This window comes from Orbicella franksi, chromosome 12 (assembly GCF_964199315.1).
Source record: "Orbicella franksi chromosome 12, jaOrbFran1.1, whole genome shotgun sequence".
In the NCBI taxonomy this organism is placed as follows: Eukaryota; Metazoa; Cnidaria; class Anthozoa; order Scleractinia; family Merulinidae; genus Orbicella; species Orbicella franksi.
The window spans coordinates 5,187,112-5,207,808 of record NC_138156.1 but is presented as its reverse complement, the minus strand read 5'-3'; the positions used below and the strand labels follow the sequence as shown (position 1 = coordinate 5,207,808).

The window sequence follows — 20,697 nt, the reverse complement described above, 5'->3', positions numbered from 1 at the left end:
TACAGCTACTTCAGACACTACAGATACTACAGCTAGTCAGTACTACAGCTACTACAGATACTACAGCTACTACAGCTACCACAGCTACTACAGATACTACAGCTACTACAGCTAATACAGATACTACAGCTTCTACAGCTACTTCAGACACTACAGATACTACAGCTACTCAGTACTACAGCTACTACAGATACTACAGCTACTACAGCTACTACAGCTACTACAGATACTACAGCTACTACAGATACTACAGATACTACAGATACTACAGCTACTACAGCTACTACAGATACTACAGCTACTACAGCTGCTACAGATACTACAGATACTACAGATACTACAGCTACTAGAGCTATTACAGCTACTACAGCTACTACAGGTACTACAGATACTACAGATACTACAGCTACTACAGCTACTACAGATACTACAGATACTACAGCTACTACAGATACTACAGATACTACAGCTACTAGAGCTACTAGAGCTACTACAGGTACTACAGCGACTATCGCTACTATGTCAGTGCTATAGCCATAGCAATGCTATAGCCAATACATAGGCGGCACTACTAGCAAATGTGTGGGTGTTTCTCGGGACATTATACGTAGTCTTACACCAAATACCAACCCTATTTTCCTACTTAGGCCTAATGCTTGGTCAGCGGTCTTACCCTTGTCTAAATGGACGATCGCTTTGTTGAATCTGCTTTCCCGCCAAATTCTCTCTGATTTGACTTCCTGGGAGAAACGTGTTTTCCCAAACATTTTATGAGTTTTACAAGAACTCTGCCGACAAGAGAATCAAATATGTGGAACGATACAAGTAAGCGCAGTTTTCTTTTTCCATTATGTGTTAGCTTGCTTCTGCAGTCTTTCATATATCGCCGTCTTCATTAACTTTGGTTACATCACCGAGCACGTTTTTACAGATCTTTGAAATGATCTGTCGACTTGCATGCGAAGTTCGACACGTGCGATAGTTTGTGAAGGGCTTTTCTCCCCCTTTATTTAACTTTCTTTTCTACGTACACGATCGTGGTTTGGTTTGCCTTTGGTACCTCGGCTCACAACAAACACAGCAACCGAATATTTGGTGGTGTAAATATTTTAAGATCGTCCAGAATGCATCTGCAATCGATATTCAAATCAATGACAAATCATCGAACGAAAACACTGCGAGTTAAATTTGGTCGCTTGCAAAGCTACCAAGCTAGGGAAATCAGGGCATCTATCGACACAAACCAGTGGATCTCAGTTGTAACCTAGAGATGGGTTAAAAACATACCAGAAAATTATTCTTACAAGTACATATTGCTACAAATCAGATAAAATTTAAATGTGCTGTTGGCCTTTTATTTGCAGTGGGATGTCACCAATAATCATTAGAAAACAGCCCTAAGAAAATACAGGTGCTGATTGGTTAAAAATCGTGTTTCTGTAACTCGATAGAAACACAGAACTAGCATGAGCTGTTGACATAATGATGGCACGAGCAAAGAGAATTTACATTTCGATGATAAAAGTAAACAAGCTGTTTTCTTTTTTTATCATGTTGTTTTCTAAAAAAGTAGAAAACATGTTCTCTTTGTTTCTATTGAATTATAGAGACACTGGTGAAAGTTTGGGAGAACTCGAAAAGGCTGTGGAAACACATTTCTCGCTCTGCCAAACTTTTACTTGTGTTTCTATAACTCAGTGGAAACATGGTACATGTTTTCTATTTCTGAAATATTATTAAGCTTAATGGTAATTGACTGGTGATTACCTGACCACCATTGGTCGATGTTTTTTCACCACGGCACATGATCTTGATCTAGTGATATATATTCTGATTGGTTATTAAAATCACCGCTCCACTCATTGTTTTTATTTGAAATATTGCCAGTATGCTCAGACATACTGGGCATTTTCAACAGCCTTTTTGTGGGTAAGAAAAGTAATCAAAAGTTTTTGGCCGACCAAACTTGTGATCCACAACCAAGACAGTCAAACCACATGTGACTGGGCCTAGTAATGTTGTTTTGTGTTCATTTAGTTTCCAACTGCACTAAAACTATTTTGTCTTTTTTATGTATATTTTGTTTAGATCAGTTTGGTGGAGGATATCAGGTATGCAGTCATTAACTACTGAATGAAAATTACCATACACCTGTAATTATCAATCACTTCTGTACACAAATTGATCTCATTTCTTAACACATTTCTAGCAAGCCAGTCATTTGTCATGTTTATTCACACAATGTCATCAGCTCAAATTATGTGCTATTCTTTGGAAACCGTGGGAAAGGAAACAATTGAAGTAATTGCTAATGGCTGTGAACTTCCTTACACCTATATCTCTGAAAGACACCATTTTATTCACAGAGAGCTCTGCTCTAATCTTCCTCTTAGTGTTCTGTGTAGTATTCACAATGGTATTTTGTGATTTTAATGTAATTGTTATCCATTAGTTTATTATACCTTTAGTTGTTCTGAAATTTTTTCTATGCAACTGTATGTAAATAATCTTTCAGTCTGTTTTGTTATTAGAGATATCCTTTATGCAATATACTGATTAAGTTATCTCTCTTATCTTATGCTGAGTAAGTGTACTGAAAAGTTTTGCTATTCTACAGTTACCTGTGTATGTAAGTCAGTAATTTATTTTTTCTCTTTTTTTAGTCAATGGACAGCTTTGGTGGTGGTGGCTTTGGAGGAGGAGGTTATATGCAAGATGGTGGAGGATTTGGTTCTCCTACAACAGACTCACAAGAAAAAAAGGTGAGTGATGAGCACTGTAAAAAAACATGAAATTTCAGTTATGACCTCCCTCCTTGTTACAGATCCCTCTGTCTACTAATGAAAGAATATTCCAATTATTAGCCACCTCCCCGTAACAACCTCACCCCGCCAATCCTCCCCACCCAAAAGCATGATTAATGCTGATTCCATGATTCTATGTTTTTATTTTTTAGCGTTCTGCAATGAGAACCCAGTCGGTTCTTCCATGTTCAATCAAACAGCTTCATAATGCAACCTACAACCAAACAGAGGATATATTCAAGTTGGGAGACATAGAGTTGAATCAGGTTTGTGCCACTCTTTTTTTATTTGTATCCAAGCAAAACATTTGACATAACATATATTTGTAAATGATGTGTTTGCCCACCTTTTAAAACTGAGAAGAGAGTTGAAAATATGATGGATAGCAGACTATTTTTGACAAACCTTGAGGTGTTTGAAAATATGGCCAAACACTGCCTTGAGTGTTTGACATATTTTCTCAATCAAAGCTTAAACTAAAGAGGAAAGGATGAAACAAAATCATGAAAATCCATGCTAAAGATGATCAAATACCATTTCCTTTGTTTAATTACGACAAGTTTGAATGATTTTAAGAATGAATGATGAACTGGGTATGCAAAAGCCAGCCCAGTTTAACAAGTGGTGAGACAACACTGGAGTATATCTTGCTTAACATTGTGAAAATACATGAGTACTCTACAGAGAAGTTATTACCTGGCAAACAGAGCTGAGTACAACGTCAAGAAAGGCCTGCTCCTTTGTTCCCTCCCCCCTTACTCTGTTTCTCAGAAAATCCCTATTATAGGACTTCCTGCCCAGGTCTCTGCACAATACATACATGTAGTCAGAGTTTGCGCCTGATGACAGAGAGACTGTTGCTTCAATTTCAATGGTTATTTTGTGTAGGTCCTGACATGGAAAAGTGGCTCAGAGTATTCTAAAAGAAGATCAGTCCTAACATCTATGCTTGCTGTATTTGCCTTACAGGTTGCAATAGTTGGTGTTATTCGAGATGCACAGGAGTCTGCTACAAATATAATGTACACAATCAATGACATGACAGGGGAGGACATCATAGTGAGAAAGTGGCTTGATAATGAGGTAGGACTTGTGTTGATGTCACCTTTATAATTTTATAGACGCACATGTACATGGAAGACACCTTAGTTTGTAGCAGAATGGTTTTATTTTGAACATTATGATGTTTTCCCCCTTTTGCCAAGTGTGAACGGACCAGACAACACTTTGTTGCTCTCCTTTTTCCTCTGAGTACTTTTTGTAACTAAATCACTTTTAATACATTTTGATGAACATTTACAGGAAAGTGATGTGGAGAAAGAGAGAAGGTCTTCTTGCAGGTATTTTGGATATCATGGGGCAGGAAGGGAGTGGTGGATGTAGTAAAGGGCTAAGGACTGTAGAACCAAAATTTCACAAATTCCCTAGTGAATACATATGCTTTGATCGACCGCATGAACCTTTTGCATTTGGCTTTACTGTTTTGCTTCAAGTTTTTGAGACTTTCATTGCTGACTTAATTCATTGGTTACCTAAAACAATTGACTTCTTAACCCAACTTTTCTGCTTGTAGACTCCCAGTTTACAACAGAACTACAAGTACTTGATTCCTGTTTATTTTGCTTTCCCTCGTTTACATTTACTTGTTCCTGGAAAGACTATTGAGATACATACAAGATTGATGGCTCCTGACACGGACAAGATTAACAAGTGCTACCTGTTTTCCTCTGTTTTCAGAGAAAATACCTATGTACGAGCTGTGGGTCACTTAAAGTCCTTCAAGGAGAATAGCCGCAGTTTAATCGCCTTCAGCTTAAGTCCTGTGCTTGATTTCAATGAAATTACACATCATATGCTTGACATTATTCATTCTCACCTGGCTTTGAACAAGGTAAGAACTGTTTGATATTCAGGTTTCATAGCTCTTATTATCATCCTATTCATGCTGTACTTTAAAACTGTAAACTTTGTTTGTTCTTTGTGTAACTTTCATACTGTCAGTAATAAATATGGCCCTTTTCATTACTAACTACTTAATAACTGAGAGTGAGGTCGTTACGGGAAAATCTCAAACTGAGGTCTTGCCGAGGTTTGAGATTTTCCCGTAACGACCGAATGGTTGAGGGTATTAAGTTGTTTATTATATGGCTCACGAATTGAAGAAAAAAAAAATATTCAAGCGGAAGTCGTCAATTTACATCCAGTGATGCGCGCGTTTACCGATTCATTCATCGTCTCAAACCCAGGGCAAAACTACACAGTTAGTGAACTTCACTACTGTAATTCTTTATGGGAAAAATGATTGTCACAGCCCTCAAAAAGGTATTTTAGTATTGTGGAGCCACAACTTGATGAGGGAGATTTTCCGACTTTTGTGGCGAAACGTCAACGCATATAGAAAAGATAGAAAGTGCTTCAAACTGGTCCAAACCAATGGTCTTTCGGTGAAAGAAAATACTAATGCTTCAGAATGCACTGCTCAGAATAACTCGATCTTCGCATTCGTTTTCAACAACATATCTTGGCCTTCTTCATTCTGGGACTTATGAATGAACTTTTCAAGCCTTGTGAGCATCTAAAACTTCCTGCAGGTATCAGAAACACTGCTACCGACAGAAACTGCCCGATTGTTTACATCTGATGATCCTGGAAGCTGATTTTCACTTGCTTGTATTGAAGCGAGGGAATCTATTTGATGAGAACTGAAACGGAGTTCAATATTTCGGTAATTATTGTGACTAAGATGATAACTTATAAGTTTCTTCATGGTTTTCTGCTCAGGATACGTGACACATCTGCCGATGGTGTTTTTCACTTAGCCATTTTAGCTTTACTCAACACTCGGCAAACTTTGATTGTTTTTCACTAGTGCTCGCCAAGGTTACTGGTAAGTCAAAAACGACTTCTATATAAATTTTATTAAGGAAATATCCCTAAACTTTTAGCTACTCGGAATTAAATTTACTTCTCTTACTGCTTTTAATCGACTTTCATCGTTTCAATGCACTTGAATTTTCCGAGCCGGGCTCTTCCTAATTTGCATAATCCGTAATCGGCCCGTGGGCATTACGGCTGCATAATGACCGCTCAGATTTCGCTCTTAGCCAATCAGAGCGCGCGTTATATCGGCCACAAGCCAAAGCCATATAATAATACTTTATACGCTGGAGTATTCTGAGAGGCAAGAGTTTCATGATCACCATGTACTGGTACTATTAAAAGTGGGATTATTAGAGGGATTATGTATGGGACTTACTTTTATTGAAATCACAAATTAGTCACCTGGTTGTCTGAGCCTGGGATACAATACACTGACTTACTCCACAATGCTTCGTGGGAGGTGCGGTGGCCTCATGGTTAGTGAACTTGTCTCCGGATTGAGCGGTCCGGGTTCGAGCCCTGGCCAGGGACATTGTGTTGTGTTCTTGGGCAAGACACTTTACTCTCACAGTGCCTCTCTCCACCGAGGTGTATAAATGGGTACCGGCGAACTTAATGCTGGGGGTAACCCTGCAATGGACTAGCATCCCATCCAGGGGGGAGTAGAAATACTCCTAGTTGCTTCATGCTACAGAAACGCGATAAGCTCCGGCCTGATGGGTCACTTGGCTCACATGCAGACTTTACCTTTTTGTTACCTTTTACTCCACAATGCTTCACAGTTACCAATGCTATCTCACCTTTAAACAATGCATTTATTTTTAACCTTAGCTATCTCAAATGTCTGGTATGAGGACCCCTATGAGTAACACCACTCCCGGTGGGCGTGGCTTCCAGGGTCAGATGACAACTCCTGGTAGGATGGACCAAGGATTTGGAGGAAATGCTGGAGCAGCAAATGCAGGACTTAGTGGCATTCAACATCAGGTTAAGTTAAATGCTTAAAATCTTGTTGCCATGTTGATGCATTAAGTTTATGGGCAAAACTGTGTACAAGGTTTAAGAAACTGTTTCCAAGTACATCTTTTCTAATGTAGCTGAATGTCACATATTTAGCTAGTCATGGTGCTTCTCTTTGTAGAACATGACATTAAATCTTTTTTTTGGTTGGGGAGGGGGGGGGGGAGGGGGCTGGGAGGCAGTATTCAGGAAATATTAAATGGCGTTTAAAATGAATTAACTTGAAAAAGGAACACTTGGAATATTGAATTACTACTTGTAATGTTTGATGATGACCAGTTAGGATTGGTAAGTTTAAGGATTTGCTAGGCCACTTGCTTCAGACGAGAAAGTTTTGGATCTTTTGTTAGTAGCATTTTTATTGAAGGAAATCTTGCAAAATCTTTCAAGCATTTAGTTCAATCATTTCCATCACTGGCTTACTGTTTCATTTATTGCTTTTCAGATTCACAGAATGATTACATCCTGTCAACATGAGGAAGGCATGTCCTTTGGTGAAATTAAACAGAAAGTTAGAACATCAGATCAACAAATAAGGTGAGATATGAAGTTATCTGTTACTTTTGTATTTGATTCAGGAGCCCAATCAGCAGCTAAGTTCTGTTTGCAATGTCAATGTGCCATCAAAATGAAAGATTCTAAAGTGATAACAGTTATGACAACTTACATGTAGGATTGGTCATGTGCCCCTACAACAGGAGTTGCATTAAGGGCCAAGCAGCGGGCAAATTGACCGTCTGTGAGGACAATTTTGCCTGCTTGGTTTGACCATCTAGAGGAGAGTTTTTCTTATAAAGAGGTTCAATTGAAAAAGTTTTGTCTCCCTGTGAAAACCAGTTGCCCTCTTGCTGAAAACGTTAAGGAAACCCCTGTTACAATATGATCCTTTGTTTGCCAGCAGCTTTTAAACATATGCAAGGAATAAACTAGGAAACAAATAGTACAAACCCACATGACTGAGAAATCTTGAGACTTTAGATTTACATGTACAGTAGTGGGGGGATCTTGGGTATTAGCTTGCCCTGCCCCCCTGCCCTCCTCCCCCCCCCCCCCACCCTCTCACACGCACTCTCTTTAGTTGAAAAGATTAGGGCCAAAAAAAAAAATCACTCCCCCTTCCATTCAAACAAGGTACAGCCCACCTGCACTTCTCCCCTTCTCCCCTCCTTCTTCCTTTTAAGTTATTTTCTTTCAACACCAATCTAATCTCATTAAATCATAATTTTGCCTTAATATTTCTCTCAATTTTTTTTATTCTCCGTGTACTTTGTACTGAATGTGGTCACATTTATAGACTGCATGAAACCTAAACATGATAACAGGCGAATATTGCCACTGATTAGTCAATCTGTTATCTCTTACTGAGACGTCTCTCTGTGGCAAAATAATGTTCTAATACTTTTTTGTATGTTCTTATAACACTTAATTGCTTTTTTGCAGAAGTACATTGGAATTTCTTAGCAACGAAGGACACATCTATTCAACCATTGATGACGATCATTACAAATCTACAGACAGTTACTAACTGTTCCAGACAAAACTTAGCAAAACTCTGTGCAAATGTTTTAAATACATACCTCCAGGAAGTCTATCCTGTTACCTTATCGCTACCAATGGCTAAACAGAGTCTGTACAAAGAACTGTTGTTTAGCGGTAACCAAAGCATATGCATCTCAGGTTTAGTAGCCAATCACAGCATGCTTAGATCTATCTAAGCATGCCAAGCGCGGGAAAAAAGGGCGGGGAAATCGCGTGAATACTAACAATGCAGTTGGTTTTGTTTCACATCATGTTGAAAGCGACATGTTGATTTATTTCTTAGTTTCGTCTGTCATTTGTTGAGTCAGCTTGCGTGAATATGTAGAATCAGTTATTGAGCTCAGCAAAACAAATCTAACACACACTGCGTTCAACATTCAATCAGCACTTCTCTATTGTTTGTATCTCCAGTAACGTGCTATGACAGCGTTTTAAACGGTCTATTTTGTTGTAGTAGCAGGGAACATTTCCTGAAACATGGAAAGGCGAATTCTAAAAAGTGAACCCTAACTGTGTTCCTGTAAGCCGCTATTACAGTCCCAATTCTTCAAACAAGCTTTATTTGTTTCAACCTCCCGATACAGTGACAAGTTGCAGCCCACCAACCCTGTTCTGTAGTGTAGTTACACTCCATCTTCTTACAAATTGTTGGTGTTGCAAATGCTTTAAATAAATATTTGTTTTTTAGTATAGTGTACAATACTTCTGAAACTTAAATGTCACGTGCTTTAATAGTTACACCACCTAAATGGCTACAAAAAATGGTACAAAGTTACTAAGTTGTTAACTCAGCGACGTTTAAAGCAGTCCTCGGGTTACCCATCATAGCCTTAAACACTAGGCCTCTCTCCGCTTGCTATATTTGTCTTTGCTCATCACAACCTTAGAAAGCAGGCGCTTCTCCGCGTGCTAAATTTTCCTTTGCTTAACAGACGCTCTGAGGCTGGATCCAAAAAATTCCATTCTGATGACGTAGCTTTTCAGGGAACGGTGTGTTGACCCGGATTGGTTGTTACTTGCGCGCGAAAATTCAAAACTGTTCTCGGATTGGTTGGGACTTAATGTAGCTGCGATACCTTACTTGTGACGGTTCGATTCTGGCATTAACAACGCTCGTGGTGTTTACCACGTCAATTCTCATACTTATTCTCTAATGACTCTCCATTATGTAATCGAAAATATTACATCTAAGCCAACTATACACAACATTGTACTTTTCGCCGAAATTAAGCCTGGCGCTCTGGTTAACTATCCTGAATGGTGCTCCTTGTAACTTGAATAACACTGAACTTGTGGATTGTAAGGGTAAGTTTATAGAAGCTCTAAAAATTAATGCCTCTTATAGCTCACTGGGAATTCGACTCCATCTAACCTCTTTATTAGAGCCTTGCTTTTCCCCGTTTTCTTTCTGTGGGATGACGCAATGGGCTTGTTGTGCAAGTAGCAGAAACCGTGTTGGATTTCGGTATCGCGGGGATATATACTGATAACGTATTTTTGCGCACCCAATCACTCCTTGGTTGGTTGTTCCGTCGTAATCCAAAGGCTTTGCTCGCTTGAGATAAAATGAGTTTTACGTGGTCCCATCTTGAATTTCATGACCACGGAGGAAGCCTTGCCGAATCCTACATGTGAACTGCACTTCGTCCAGATCCGATATTTTCGTTTGTCTGGGATGAAATAGCTGTAAGTTGTTCTTGCAGTTTGCCGACCTCTCGAACCAGTTGACTTAGCTTGTCTCCCACATCTTTGAGGTTAACTTTTGCAAGGGGAGACGTACGATGGACTGTAATGTGCCTCAAGTCGACTCCGTCTGAAACACAATTTTAAAATGGTGACCGTTTCAGTTCGTAAAATCGTAAAGAACCAGTTTGTTTCACTATGGTTGTGATGTCCCTGCCTAACGCACCCCGTCTCTTCCATATGGGAGTTCCCTCCCATTTAGAATGGACGGGGATGCTCCCTAAGAGGTGCCAAGATCTTGTTTTGTGGCTTAAATTGCTTTCGCCCCTAACAGGTACCAACTCTAAGGCAACACATTTCCTGTCATTTTTTGGTCTTAATACCCTTAAAGGTAGTGCAGAAGCTCTCACTGTGGACTAACACTCTTAGAGCTACCAAAACAGCTTTTTAACCCCTAAAAGGTGCGACGAGCAGTTCTGTCCTTTTTATGTGGGAATTTTCCTCCCCCACCCCCCCTCCCCCGGGCTTAACGCGTACCTACGAAACATAACTCTGCTCTCATCAGCACCACCCACTCGTCCTCCAGTCCAAGACCAAACCTCGTTCCCAGGGTTTTTCCGGGAGGAAGAGAGACCCTGGGAACGAAGTTGTCCAAGACCCTTTCCAATCCTCAATCCCTTCGCAGCTTCCCACGTTTTTTCATACTATTTAAAACCTGAAGGGACAACGATTTCAGTTCACTCTACAAAAAGATTCAAAGAATGTCACATGTCATGCCACATTACAGAGTGGGAAAACACGTTTTCCCAGGAAGAGGGAATTTTAAATAGTATTGACCTGTGAGGTCTGAGAAGGCCATGTTGTAGATGTGGTTTCGGGACGTAGCTCCATGCATTTATTACTAGTGACTGTAACTTCAGTCAAACGGAGATGTACACACAACAGTCATAGGTATATGAGTATAAATAAAATCTCGGAAAGGGTTTCTGGTGTAAGCCATAGTTTCTGCTTTATATACCTTCACCGTTTTGTACTTTTGCCTTCCTCGCCGCCCTATAAACGACTTCTGCGATCATCCCGACGAGTGCAAGACTCATAAAAATGGCCATGACGACCAACAGACCTTTCTGGGTGGCTGGTGCTTTACCAGATAACAAGGAGATGGAATCCCTGTCGGGGTCAAAAGGCTGAAAGCGAATAGGCAAAATAAAGAAATAATAATAATAATAAAGTGTCTTATCGTTTGTCTCACGATGTAGTCACTTGAGATCTACATCTATCTACATCTCAAGTGACCACATCGTGAGATAAACGATAACACACTATTACTGCATCTACCACGATGAACAACAACCTTTTCCTCGACAATAAAGAAATACTCTAGAACTTCAATTAGTGACTTAACTGGGTCGATTGTCTATTTGTCTGTCTGTCTGTCTTTGTCTGATACTATTATTGTAGTGTCCGCCAAAACGTCCATTTAACGATTAGCACGCGCAAAGATACTTAAGTATATTACTATATATCTTATTTGCAATTTATTTTGACATTTTCTGTCTTTCTGCATGCCTGTCCGCCCGTTTGTCGGTGGGTCGGTTGTCTATTTGTCTGTATGTCTGTCTGTCTGTCTGTCTGTCTGTCTTTGTCTGGTACTATTATTGTAGTGTCTGCCAACATTAACACGCGCAAAGATACTGAAGTATATTACTATATATCTTAGTTTTCCAAGAAAAGTCAGCACCCTCAGTCACTGTTTTGATTTGGTTATCAAACTCCACCAACTATGTAGTGCATTAAGAAAAATCTGTATGCTGACACTAGGATCAGAAAATTGAAGCTAAAATGAAATGTAGTTGTTTAATACCTTGACTGGCGGAAGATATTTGACGAGCAGACTATCTACATTTGAATTTTCAATATGCTTTTTGAAGCATGAATTCTGGTCCAGTAAACCTCTAAGCAGGCCACTGCCATCATCAGGTACTGCAAGGTAGTAAGGGGTTTCCTCCAAGAAGTTTGCAAACACCATGAATCTCGATTTATTGATTTCTTGTAAAGTGTGCACGGCTCTGTTTCTGTCCATAAAGATGCCGTCTATCCCATCGTTTTCGAGTTCGGTGTACAGCTCGTTAACTGTAGAAAAAACTAAAAGTAGTGCATTTCGTCATTCATGTACGGTTATGAAATACAATGTACTTTAAAATGCGGCTTACATAGCTTTGAACGATAATTGGGTGATGGTATAGGGTCGCTGCGGGTTTGACACGCCCCATGGGGATCCCCATATGAAAAAGTTAGGACTGCTCGTCGGAAAACTTAAAGTAAACCACTATAGGGGACCGATATATCTAAGTGTGGCTTGAGCTTTATTTGACCCCTAAAAGATACCACTTTAGACAGAGCAGGCCCGATTACTAGCCGCTGTTAAGGAAAGGAACCCGCGCTTATAAACCAGACTCGAGACACGGACGGAAATTAAGCCTAAAAACGCAAATAAGTGCGTTTTTGATTATTCTTTCTTCTCTGAAAGATACTTTGTCAGCTAAAAATAATGGCGTTTCGTCTTGAACACCCTAAGTGAGACCGGAATCCTTGATTTATACCCCTTAGCGAGACGACGAGCATCCTCCACCCTTTCATATCGGAGCCCTAGGCCTCTCCCCGGGTTTACACGTTCTTCTATTGCAGAATGTCTGATAACCATAGTTTCATAGTTTCCATAACCATAGTTTCGGGATTCGCGACTGACATAAAGCAGAATAAAAAGAGAACTCGTACGCGGGCGGGCTGTCACAGCCTGGTAATTAATGTTGTTGAAGGAGAAAATAAACACCACTTCCAATCTTGTGGGCAATCAGATGGAAGTATACACACTCACACCAGTTTATAAATAGAACTCTAGAAATGCTTCTAAATTACTGGCCTCAGTTAAGCGCTCTACTTCGTTCCCGTGTGTTGATAAAGAAGAAATGCTCGTTATGTCATGAGGGAACCAGAACGTAGAAAAAATGATTTCCTGACGGAATTTGTGGTGAACCCGTGTCCTGTGCGTTCTTTTGATCCAATTAACGAAAGAAAGGCGTAAATGAAGGAGAGGAAAATTTGAAGTCAAGTTGATTTGGATACTAATTACCTCTCACAAAGGCTCCTCTTTGAACAGCTTCTAGCTCCGCTGATGTGTTCTTCAGCACACCAATCTAAAAAAGAAACATACTTCAATCGAATATCAGGTGTTCCTCTCGGACAAACGCGTTCACAATGTTGTGTTTACCGACGTAAAGCTTATACCGTAGCTAGTTGATCAAGAGACAATAGTTGACCTAAGACTTGATAAGGATACCCTGTGTTGTACACAAAATGTCTAAAATTGTTTGAAAATATTAAAGGTCACTAAGTAGAAGTTTAGTAATAAAGTAATTTGGAAAAACGACGTTTGAAAAATGGTTGCCGAGGAAACGTAGAGTCGCGTGACTAAGCTAAATGTTCTCCAGTAAATCATAGGTAAGGTTATTACTTGAGAGCCTTGCATACGGCCGGTGAGTCTGACATTTGAATTGAACAAATAGGCAGCAGGCGGGAAGAACTGCACTGTCCTGACGTCAGTGAATGTCAACAAAAGGCATTGAAGTCGAGCAACATTTCTTACTGGAGACGCCATCGAATATTCACCTAAAGGGATCTATAATTCCAAAAGCCATGTCAGAATGTAAAAAGTGAAAAAATAAATTGAAACATTTTGCTTGGCACCAAAAATGCGTCGACCGCCCGGTAACTCACCCTTATTTCGTCGAGTGTCGCCAGGTAGGAAAATATTTGTGTTATTAGGAACAAAATATGTTGTTTCTCGTCATATGAAACCCAGAATTCCCGAGTTAAGTATTAGAAGAGGCCAAAGCATTTTAAACATTGTCTTTATTGTGTTAGCTGGGAAAAGAAAGACTATTATCGTGCCGTTTCGGATGGACAACTCGGTTTTGACTGCCTTTGGTACTGCAGGCGTAACCACCGTATGCAAGGAGGGTTTAAAAGTACATAAGACTGTTGATTAGATCTGCGTTCGATGTTTTCTAGGGTGCCATAGGGTTTCAATCAGTTTACTTTTTTTTTACCTTGTTTCCTTCCAATCTTGCAAAGACTTCAGCATCGACACTGATAGCACTAGTAGCGGTGGCTGTGAAAATTGCTATAACGACCACTCCGATCAAGATCCAAAGAACGCCAAATACACGACCGAGAATGAACTTGGGGGTCTTGTCTCCGTAACTAAAATCGAAACAAGATACCTGTTATCAGTTATAACCCGGCAGAATCTTCACCAAAAACTTGCTAAACAGGAATGTACCCAGCTGGTTTCTCTTCTCTTTCAAGTTTTGAACTTTTATCCTTCAACAAAAAGCGGCAGCTTATACTTTCAGCTTCAAGTCCACTAAGATAAAATGAAGGGAAGCAAATCCCTAGCGATTCGTTGATCCCCTAGGGAAGATATCAAGCGGACGTCAAAGGAAAGAGACTTTCATCACACGTCTTTTGTTCTAAAAATAACTTCTGTCAGTGGAACGGACATATCCCATCTGACGCCCTGCGTTTCGCTTTCCGTCTCATCATTCTCTCCTGACTTTACCTACTACTAACTTGCGCGGAAGCCGAATTAACCAAGCGAAATACCTAACTTGTAAATATTTGGATTCTTGGACAATGCTATCTGTTAAGAACTCAACGGTATGCTGCAACGGTATGCGGCGACGGGGCTAAGATAAGGAAATGACACGATCTAGTGAACATGAAAACAAAACTATTTCCTAAACCAAATTAAACCTTAACTCTCGAAAACTGGATTTTCGAAAACTGGATATGGAACACAGCGTTAAATTCGAAATAGAAATGTAAAAAATTGGCCGTCGTCGTTCACAGTCTCCAGACAACGCAGAATTTGGTCATTTCACGTTGTGGTTTTGCAGAGGACGGCAAAGAAATGCACCAAGAACCTGCACAGCCATTGTTCTGTTCATTAAACATTTTGTTTAGCGACGTTCCCGTTGCCGTTGCCGTTGTGCGTGGTTTCTTAAATTCCCTAATGTCATAGGCAACACGTAATTTATCAACCAAAGAAACGATGCCTGATGGTTTTAGCTTTGAGTTCAACGAGTAGTGGATTTATTTTTCAAGTGCTCCATTAATTTATTGATTATCTATTTCTTCATTACCCACGTGTTAGGGTTGCTCATCTTACCCGACCGTTGTCATGGTGACAAAAGCCCACCAAAAACCTTCGTACGAGCCTTTTGTAAAGGAACGGGGGAATTCCTCCTCATTGAAGAATGTCTCCTGAAAGGAAAATAATGTTCTTGATCAGTGTTACACAGTGTCTCATTAACATACTGTTGTTTTCACTGCCATTTGTTGCAATGTCACAAAGCTCTTTTCAAAATCTCTTCTGCCTACAAACATATCAGACATAAATTTTTATTTGATTGTCTATTAGATGTAGCTTTTTGAGCTCATTGGGGACTCTTCACGAAAATAACTAAATTAATAATATACATGAAAAAATTACTCGATTCTGATTGGCTGAGAGCAGCGCAGTTCAAGTGTAACACCAGTGCAAAAAGTGTAACACTAGTGCAAATTACACATCGTAATTCTGGATTATGATTGGCTGCAAGACAATAGGAAGTTTTCTAGGCCAATAATATCACGTAAAATGATGACGAAAATTTTGTGCAGAAACTTTGAAAAAAGTTTTCTCGAATGAGAAAAAATGGCTTCAAGAAAGATCTTCCGGCACTTCCTCCACGCGAATTTTTTCATGTTTATATTATCAATAAGTAATCATACGGTTTTTCTCGTTCAGTTTGGAATTAATTTGCACTTGTGAGTTTTTTTGTTTTTTTTCAAAAAAAAAACTCACTCATGCAAATTAATTCCAAATTGAACAAGAAACCATATGATGTCATATAAATAAATAAATAAATAAATAAATAAATGAATGAATGAATGAATGAATGAATGAATAAATAAATAAATGAAGAAGCAATAAAAGGTATAGGTAAAGGAAAGGTTAAGTCTGCACACAAGCTAAGTGGCCCATCAGGCCAGATCTTATCCCGGTTTTCTGTAGCATGAAGCGACTAGGAGTATTTCTACTCCAACCTGGATGGGAGACCTGTCAATCACAGGGTTACCCCCAGCATTAGATTCGCCAGTACCCATTTATACACCTGGGTGGAGAGAGGCAGTGTGAGAGTAAAGTGTCTTGCCCAATAACACAACACAATATTCCCGGCGACGGCGAGAACCCGGACCGCTCGATCTGGAGACGGGCACACTAACCATGAGCCCACTGCGCCTCCCGCAACAAAAATTATACTCCCTTGAAAAAGGGTTAATGTTGACTGATGTACAACTCGGAACCTCAGCATGTAATATCTTTGTAGTGAGACTTGATATATAGCTTGGCATACCAGGATCCAGACCACCATTCCTGAGATTCCAGCAATCAGCAGTGTAAATACGACAATGGGCCAAGAGTTCTGAAGCAAGTTCATAAGCTCAAGTGCAGTGACTTTGCTGTTAACATGTTCGACGTCCATAATAAGAAAATATCCAGCAGATTGAAGGAATACTTCAAACGCCAATAGTGGTCCGGTCTGTCTAGGTCCATACGCTGAATCTCGCATACGCATCATCACTGGTCCTGATATCGGGAAGGCTATATCTGTCTTATTTTCCTGTAAAGCTGATAAAAAATCGTCCGTGGAGTTAAAAAGCGTTATATGGATTGCATTCCGGGGCAATTCGCAGCCTTGAATAAAACATCTTCGGGTAAGTCGAGTGAAAAATTCTCCTAAGATGCCTTCGACTTCTCCAGAATTAGACGACATGATATATGGCGGAACACGAAGAACTGATGCCCTAAGTCCATTCTCGGGACAGAAATGAAGAGGAGCTGGTTTCACCGCGAGGACGGACCTACAAAGTAAAGTAGTGATGACCATAATGACCATCGAGATGATCCGCGGTAACGCCATCTTGAATACAAGCCCCTTGCTGTGGTGGCAACCTACAAAGAAGGAATGCTGGGCATCATTTACTTATAAAGTCCTCAACTAAGCTTGTGACAAAAGATATTTTGCAAATTAACCAGCCATACTCTGGCTATTTCTAGAAAGGTTCCTGTCTTATTGGACATTTCGAAAGATGTCATGTATCTGGACGGATTGGAGTCGTTAAACTTGCCCAGACAAAATCATATGCTTCTGAAACTTCGATGTGTGAATATATGCTTTTTGAATGTAGTCTTATTTGGGAACGGATCAGGTATTTTTGCAGAAAAGTTTCTATATGCTTAGACTGTAAAATAAGTCGTAATTTTATTCAGGAAGGCAAAGAAAAACTCGAAAGCTGCCTTGAACATAAGAAGACACTAAAGACTTTGTCAGTTTTGAACCAGGGAAGCAAAAAGAAGAGTTGTTGAAGTGTGCCCTTTGGTAATTCGTGGATTTCTTTTCCTCAGCTACATATATACTGCTCAAAAAAATCGAAGAAGGAAAAGGGAACGACGTTACTGAGCTAGATGTCATGGTTTTCTTTGAAAGGTAATTGTTTCTTTGTTTTATCAGTGATTTCAGGACCTGCTGCCCTATATGTGCCACGTCCATTTTCATTAGGGTAGTAAGGACGTTTTATCACTGATTTCACCATGCGTTCCCAGCCTTAATACTATAAGCCACAGTCTTCAGTGAAGACGACTTCTCAATCCTTGTGTTTATGATCTCAATTATAACGTTTCACGCCAATCTTATACCGATCTTTTTCCATTCAACTGGTCAGCAACAGGAAGCAGTGAAAGGGCATTGGCAAAGAAAATCGACGGATACGGCTAGCGTGTTTACATACTTGTTGCTACCCAATTCAGATCATTCGATGATTCATTTGGGAGGTCACTATTGTTCTGTTTGTACATACTCCCACGCAATCAGTGGCGTGTGGCAAACTGCATAACAGTATTCCTCCCAGATGAATCATCAAGTGACCTGAATTGGCTGGCAACAAGGAGGTAAACACGCTAGAAGTCCATGGATTGAAATTGGAATTATCGTACTCAAGTGGCCTTGACAACGGGCTAACAGTCAAACAGCCATTTTGCAAACTCGCTACTGTGCTTAAATTACAATATAAAACTCAAGGTGATAAGGATCTAAGTGTTGCACTTGTCCTTCAACACTGTCACCGCATAGCAGGTTCTTTAAAACTACTAGTAACTCTGCCATCAAATTAAAAGGTCTATTGAATATTGCCTTGAGGTCACGAGAACAGCATGTTTAAGGTAACAACAACAAAACGTGCTTAACGTTAGACCGAGTACTGCAAAAACAAACAAACAAACAAACAAACATGGGGAAAATTAAGGAGGGACCGGGGGGAAGGGCTGTTATTTCCTCTTGTACCTTACCGTTCTCAAAATACCTTCCTACGAAACCTTTTGGGCACTTTAAACGCGATGTTGTAAGCTTTAGTACAGCGTTTCGTCACTAATAGTTTAATGAGAATAATATTTTCTCCGCGTGCAAATAGTGCCACTTCTATTGACAATAATCTTTTCTCTATTATAAAGTTTCCCAGATCATGTTTGGTCATAGAAAATTACTTCGCTCGCGCGGCTGGAGCGGTTATCTGAGTCAAATTTTGAACGACGTCAGAAGTATTTTTCAGTATTGTCTTTCTAGCAAAAACAAATTAACTAACCAAGTAGAAACACAGAATTCAGGACATGAAAAGGTAAATGAGTGCCGATAAGTGATAACGTTTTCTGGAAAACATTCATTTACTGAAACCAATTTTCCGCGGAAGATATAAAATAAACTAATAGACATCTAGCATTTCCGCCATCTAATTACGAGAATCCCAGGAGTACAGATAGGCTTTTTAATATTTAGAAGGCATAACTTTGACGCTTTTTTGTTTCGCCTGTTGTGACAAACCCAAGTCTTTAAATTCTAGAGAGGTCTTCATTTAATTATTTCCGCACAGTTTTTGTCATTAAGACGAGAAATAATACTTTCACCAATTCCCATTTGAGGCAGTTTTTAAATGTACGCGCAGGTGAACAGTGTAAATATTAAAATATTAAAATATAAACCCTACTCAGACTTGGCATATTGAACTTTAAGTTCTCATGGGAAATTGTCAACTGTTTGCCTTTGGAGTTTACGATTGATTCAGTCCCAGGGAGACATTGTATGCATATTGGGTTCTCGGAAGAATGCCCGTATTAGCTGTTTCCGCCTATAATTCGCCAAAAACGAATACAAATGTACTTTTTGAAATAAGCTCAAGTTCATGTTGATTTGTAAAACAGTAGATCCTCTAGTATGGCGAACGTATTAGCACCTCGCCCTAGCTGATAGCTGGTTCGATGCTCATTCAGTGCGAAGTAAACAATAAAATAATAATTGTTTTCACTTGCGAAGGTTAAATTTCCACTTGTACCGAGAGAATCGATATAAGTGGAATATGTTTTTCTCAGATGCCCCATAACTGTTTGGTTCCTTCCTAATTACAATTTTTTTAAATTTACTGTTTAATATAAATCCTGAACTTATAGTAATATTATAGTGTTATTTTTGTTTTCGTCAATGACCTCAAGTAGTTGTTTTTTTTTTTAAACCGTGATTAAACCTTCTTTAATCATTTGCTGAATCATTGTTTTATACATTTGCGAAACAAACATGTCTTTCAATCAGCACATTCTCAGATCTCCTCCCATAATAACCTTTCAAAGTTATGACTTTTTTAAAAACACTTTAGAGGCTTATTCTGGAATTTTAAAAATTAAACAGTTGGGATTTTATGCTTGAACAGTCTACTTGCCTATGGGGATTGAATTCCCTTTCCCGGTTTTGGCTGGCAGAGTTTGTTAACCTCGAATTTACGTGTTAGCAACCAGTTTGTCCTGTTCTCCGCGAACAATTAGAAACCACGGTTTGTTACTCTCTGGAGTAGCTGTCGAAAAAGTAACCAAACTCTGTGACTATGGCCTGTGTGATTTTGTACCGATCGCGCGACTGCATATGAAATAATGCGTATTAAATTGTATGTTTGCCTAGAAATGTCCACTGTTAAAAAGGTAAACGTTATACGTACACTTGAAGATTTCTTGTCCTGGTGCAAAGCTCCAGTTGCCAAAAAAAAAAATCACTCTGAGATCAGCGGAAATTTGACTGGAATCAGTATTCCCCCGGCGATATGTGATGTGATCAAGAAGGGAATAACTGTCTCTCAATTTAATGTTAGCAAACGTGAAACGAATTCTCGAAATGAACTAATCAACCACTGCGAAAAAAACTGATAAAGAGCGGCAGGGTATGGGAGAAGCAATCTGTCATTGGCTCGTAGGACAACGGTCTTTTGGCGTATTGTAAAGTGCTGTCAATTATTTATCGTGATATCTGTAGTTTGCAGAATTAACAATAACCTTTTAAGGGCCAGCTGCTAGCTGAATGATTTCTTAACAGGAGACTGAAAATTATTGTTCATCAAAAATCTAGAAAAGGTGAGAAAGTACTAAATTATTTCGTGAGGTAGGTAGGTATTTGAAAACATAATTTAGAAAAGAGACATTTTTCCTCTTATTCGCCAGAAAATTTCGTCTTGACGTCGTCGACAGTCAGTAACTCCCCGGTTGGTCCATTTAAAGTTTGCGAGCATATTTTCCCACATTAAAAAAGGTTTTGACCAAGGTTAACTGTTGTTTAGGTTGCATGAACCGTAG

At 39.5% G+C, this 20,697-nt stretch overlaps 2 protein-coding genes across 3 annotated transcripts; one reads left to right on the top strand and one right to left on the bottom strand.

Annotated features, from left to right (window-relative positions):
• The first annotated feature begins 598 nt into the window (after positions 1 to 598).
• LOC145463103 (replication protein A 32 kDa subunit-like) lies at positions 599 to 8,930 on the top strand. 2 transcript variants are annotated; one of them, XM_081446818.1, is made up of 10 exons: positions 599 to 825; positions 2,089 to 2,111; positions 2,664 to 2,762; positions 2,957 to 3,070; positions 3,774 to 3,887; positions 4,107 to 4,144; positions 4,542 to 4,695; positions 6,516 to 6,671; positions 7,150 to 7,241; positions 8,145 to 8,930. In XM_081446818.1, exons 1-10 carry the CDS (start codon positions 771 to 773, stop codon positions 8,227 to 8,229), a joined length of 930 nt encoding a protein of 309 aa, XP_081302944.1. In that variant the 5' UTR covers positions 599 to 770; the 3' UTR covers positions 8,230 to 8,930. The 2 variants fall into 2 exon arrangements, with proteins under 2 accessions (XP_081302944.1, XP_081302943.1); XM_081446817.1 differs by lacking the exon at positions 599 to 825 and having other exon boundaries at positions 1,649 to 2,111.
• A 4,533-nt stretch (positions 8,931 to 13,463) lies between these two features.
• Positions 13,464 to 17,096, bottom strand: LOC145463104 (uncharacterized). The gene is made up of 3 exons (XM_081446819.1): positions 16,388 to 17,096; positions 15,157 to 15,251; positions 13,464 to 14,189 (listed from the first exon to the last, which is right to left on the bottom strand). The coding sequence occupies exons 1-3, from the start codon at positions 16,952 to 16,954 to the stop codon at positions 14,021 to 14,023; spliced, it is 831 nt and encodes a 276-aa protein (XP_081302945.1). The 5' UTR covers positions 16,955 to 17,096; the 3' UTR covers positions 13,464 to 14,020.
• Between the last annotated feature and the right edge of the window lie 3,601 nt (positions 17,097 to 20,697).

What these genes read in the sequence shown, in the direction of transcription:
- LOC145463104 (XM_081446819.1), bottom strand. Translation starts at nt 16,954, where the DNA reads ATGGCGTTACCGCGGATCATCTCGATGGTCATTATGGTCATCACTACT. An exon ending in GAATGGTGGTCTGGATCCTG is followed by an intron (nt 15,252 to 16,387) that starts GTATGCCAAGCT and finishes TTTTCCTTTCAG; the next exon opens with GAGACATTCTTCAATGAGGA. An exon ending in GTCACCATGACAACGGTCGG is followed by an intron (nt 14,190 to 15,156) that starts GTAAGATGAGCA and finishes TTTCGATTTTAG; the next exon opens with TTACGGAGACAAGACCCCCA.
- LOC145463103 (XM_081446817.1), top strand. Translation starts at nt 2,016, where the DNA reads ATGTTGTTTTGTGTTCATTTAGTTTCCAACTGCACTAAAACTATTTTG. An exon ending in CTCACCTGGCTTTGAACAAG is followed by an intron (nt 4,696 to 6,515) that starts GTAAGAACTGTT and finishes TTTTAACCTTAG; the next exon opens with CTATCTCAAATGTCTGGTAT. An exon ending in ACATCAGATCAACAAATAAG is followed by an intron (nt 7,242 to 8,144) that starts GTGAGATATGAA and finishes GCTTTTTTGCAG; the next exon opens with AAGTACATTGGAATTTCTTA.